Source organism: Trypanosoma grayi (assembly GCF_000691245.1).
Source record: "Trypanosoma grayi strain ANR4 Tgr_21_V1, whole genome shotgun sequence".
In the NCBI taxonomy this organism is placed as follows: Eukaryota; Euglenozoa; class Kinetoplastea; order Trypanosomatida; family Trypanosomatidae; genus Trypanosoma; species Trypanosoma grayi.
The window spans coordinates 36,020-39,317 of record NW_008825640.1 but is presented as its reverse complement, the minus strand read 5'-3'; the positions used below and the strand labels follow the sequence as shown (position 1 = coordinate 39,317).

The following is a 3,298-nucleotide window of genomic DNA, read 5'->3' as shown; positions in this document are numbered from 1 at the left end:
CTCGCATCCTTTTTTTTTTTATGGATACCTCTGCGTCTATCGCTCAGTTGGCGCAGGCGACAAGCCAAGTAAGCCAGGAGATTAGGCTTTGCTGGGCATTAAAAGCGAAATACAACGCATTTTAGGGTTTGTGAATTTTTTTTCTCTTTGTTTCACTCTAAAAAAAGCCGATATGCTTGAGGGTGGTAATAAAAACACAAACAACGGCGCTAACACGAATGGCATGCTCACCGGTTTGTCCGATGCGCTTCATTCGTCCGAGGACGACCTGCGAGCCCCGTACGGTCAAAGGAAAGAGGGAGAGGAAGATGACGGAATCGATAGCTTCGGCATGCCGGCGTACGTCCCACAGTATCCGCTAGAGCAGCGGTACTACGAGAGTGTCCTTAGCGTGCCGTGGCACCTGCGCAAGCCTATTGCAACGAGCAAATGCACATTCTTTGACTTTCTTCGCTCGCAGCAGTTCTGGCGCCAGGCGGGGTTTGCCCTTCGTATCACCCTTTTTGCGGTCCTACTGCCCTCTATTCTCATTGCGCAGGAGTATCCGAATTCCCCATTTGTGTCGACGACGTACTGCTTCTCCGCCGCAGTGCTAGCGTCAAAGGTGACTGTTGGTGAGGGCCTCGGGTATTTGCTCACATGGGCGCGTGCCGGCTGCATCTGGCTGCCGCTTGCCACCATTGGCACAGCTCTCCACCTTGGAGATCACATGGTTGCGTGGTGTTTTTACTACACAATCCTCCTTTTTGTGATGGCAACGGTGACAGAGAACATGGTCCGGCGTATCTGCCTCCTGCTTTTCAACAGTTGCATGATTGGAATGCTCGTCAATCCCTCACGTAATGCCCTGTTTCCTTCACGGGTGATGGTGGATTGGTGCATCGGTACCGGCCTCTGCCTCTTCGCAACATTTGTGCCGTACCCAATCTTCTCAAAGGCAGAAGCGCAGCATGCTTTGGCGGAAGTCGCACGGGACACAGGAGCTGCGTTCACTGGCATGGTGTCGTGCTTCTGGTCAGCAGCCAACGTCAATCGCAACATGTCCTTGACAAAGTCAAGGTTGCTGACGGCTGCAATTGACCAGCAGCTGCAGAAGTATTATATTGCACAGGATCATGCTTTCTTTGAATTCTTGTTTGAGCCGTGGGAGGTGCGAGACGTGCGCGGAGCAAAGGCCCAACTGTTTGAGTCTCTCCGCACGAATCTGAGGGGTCTCTCTCGTGTTTTGGACATTGTAGAAGAAAAACCGTGGGTTGTGGACGACCCCGAACGGTCCAGGGCCTTTGGTGATCTTCTTGAGCCGTTTATTTGCCAATTCTCCAATTCTCTCGATAAGCTCACCGATGCGCTTGCGACAGCGAAGACTTTTGATGATATTAGAGCACTTCATCCCCTGTTTCTGGAGCTGAACGATGCCACAATGAATCTGCAGAGCGAGTTTAACCGAGCCCGACGCAGGCTCTTTTATGAGTACAAACCCGACAAGTTAGAAGAATTCGTCCCTTTGATGACGTTCTTCATATTTTCCATCATCAACTTCCGTGATACCATGATGAAGCTGGACTATGATGTACACTCTGCTCAACCCAACTGGAATAGTTCTGCCCGGTTGATTCTATTGAAGACTGTTTGGGAACCAATTGATGATAATATCCAATTTTTCAAGCGCCTCGGTACACAGTGGCGACGCCGTGAGATACAGCGTGTGATTGAGGCGGCAAAGGTAAGTGGGGCTATGATACTTACTGTTGGCTTCTCGTACCTTATAAAAATCGACAAAGAGTCCCTTTCTGGCCCGAATATCATTGCCTTCGTTTCTGGCAGCAACCCAGTTGAGGCGGTTCAGGCATCTGTGGTGCGGCTCACAGCCTGCATTTTGGGTACTGTGCTCGGTTTCTTTGCAGGCAGTTACTCCACCACAACCACCGATAAGATTGCGTCGCTGTGCACCCTCATGTTTTTGGGTACCTTTTTCCGCATGGACAAGGAGTATGGGATCATGGCAGTGTATGCTATGTTCGTTTTGATTCCTTTGGACACACTGGGTCCCACGACAACAGATGACACCATCGCCCGCATGAATCAGAACACGTTTGGTATATTTATTTACGTTCTTATCAGCATGATGGTGTTGCCGCTCAGCCCAAGCCTCATCCTTTGCAAAAAGCGTATCAACATTCTCATAAAAGTGAGTGAGGCATTGACATCGTTGTGTGACCTCTTTTCAGAGCCGTTGCCGATCGGAAACATGCGCACCACAAGTATTATTCGACGAGAAAAAGTCGCCAATATTGAAAACGCCTCCGATGATTCAAATATTATGAATGACGTTACGGTCAATATGAACATGAGTACTCGCTTGGTCCTCCGTACAGATCACACCATGAAGAACCTTAACGCGCTTCTACGTGATATTGAGTCTCGGCTCAAGGCCACATACCTCTTCATGGGGTTTGCCCGTGAGGAACGTGGCTTGGTAGAAGTGGACTATCCTGTTAAGGCCTGCGAGAAGACGTCCAATCACCTCTACCGTATGATTTGCCTGCTGAAGACGATGTGGTGCAGTTGGGATGTCATACGGAGTCAAAAGTTTTACGCCCCTGAAACTCGTCATATCTTTCGCATTCTGCAGCCCATCGCGTGGGATGCTTCACGATCCTTCAGCCGCTTTGTCGACATGATGTGCTACGCGCTACGGGACCCCTCGACCGCGATGGAGACAGAGTTGATGCAGGTCGTGTTGCAGTTCATGCAAGCCGCAGAGGAACTACACCTTCGCAAGAATCAAATTATGTTTTTTATCATCAGCAATTCTGTGGATAGGCATCTGCAGAAGAACAAGGACCCCAGCTCCATCCCTTATGATTCGATGCACGATTATTCGCCGCGCCAGAGGGAGAAGCCAGGGGCACCGCTAAGCCACAGCCATGGGCGTCGGCACGAGGAGAGCGCGTCTATTCTTCCTCTCCTCCGAAAGGGGACAAAGGCAAACCTTTCCGATGATGCGTCAGAGATGCATGAGAAGGTGGAGCTCCCTAATAGTTTCGTTATGCCGGTCACGAGTGAAGATGCGGAGGGTCTTCACTCGTTCACACTCAGTCTGCAAATGTTCTCGGAAGAGACGAAGATGTTGTTGATGAGTCTCGAAGAAATGCTGGATCACTCGCGGAAGAAACTGTGATGAGCTAACTTCAGCCGCGAGGACGAAGACATGTAACATGAGCAATATGTTGCCGGGGAGAGGCGGACTAAGTGAAAAGCGGTGGACGAACAGTCCCGCGATGTTTGTCCCCCCCCC

General features: G+C 50.4%; 1 protein-coding gene across 1 annotated transcript; it reads left to right on the top strand.

Annotated features, from left to right (window-relative positions):
* Nucleotides 1–172: 172 nt before the first annotated feature.
* Nucleotides 173–3,181, top strand: DQ04_00211210 (hypothetical protein; the record flags this gene model as incomplete). Its single annotated transcript, XM_009308469.1, has 1 exon — nucleotides 173–3,181. The coding sequence occupies one exon, from the start codon at nucleotides 173–175 to the stop codon at nucleotides 3,179–3,181; it is 3,009 nt and encodes a 1,002-aa protein (XP_009306744.1).
* Between the last annotated feature and the right edge of the window lie 117 nt (nucleotides 3,182–3,298).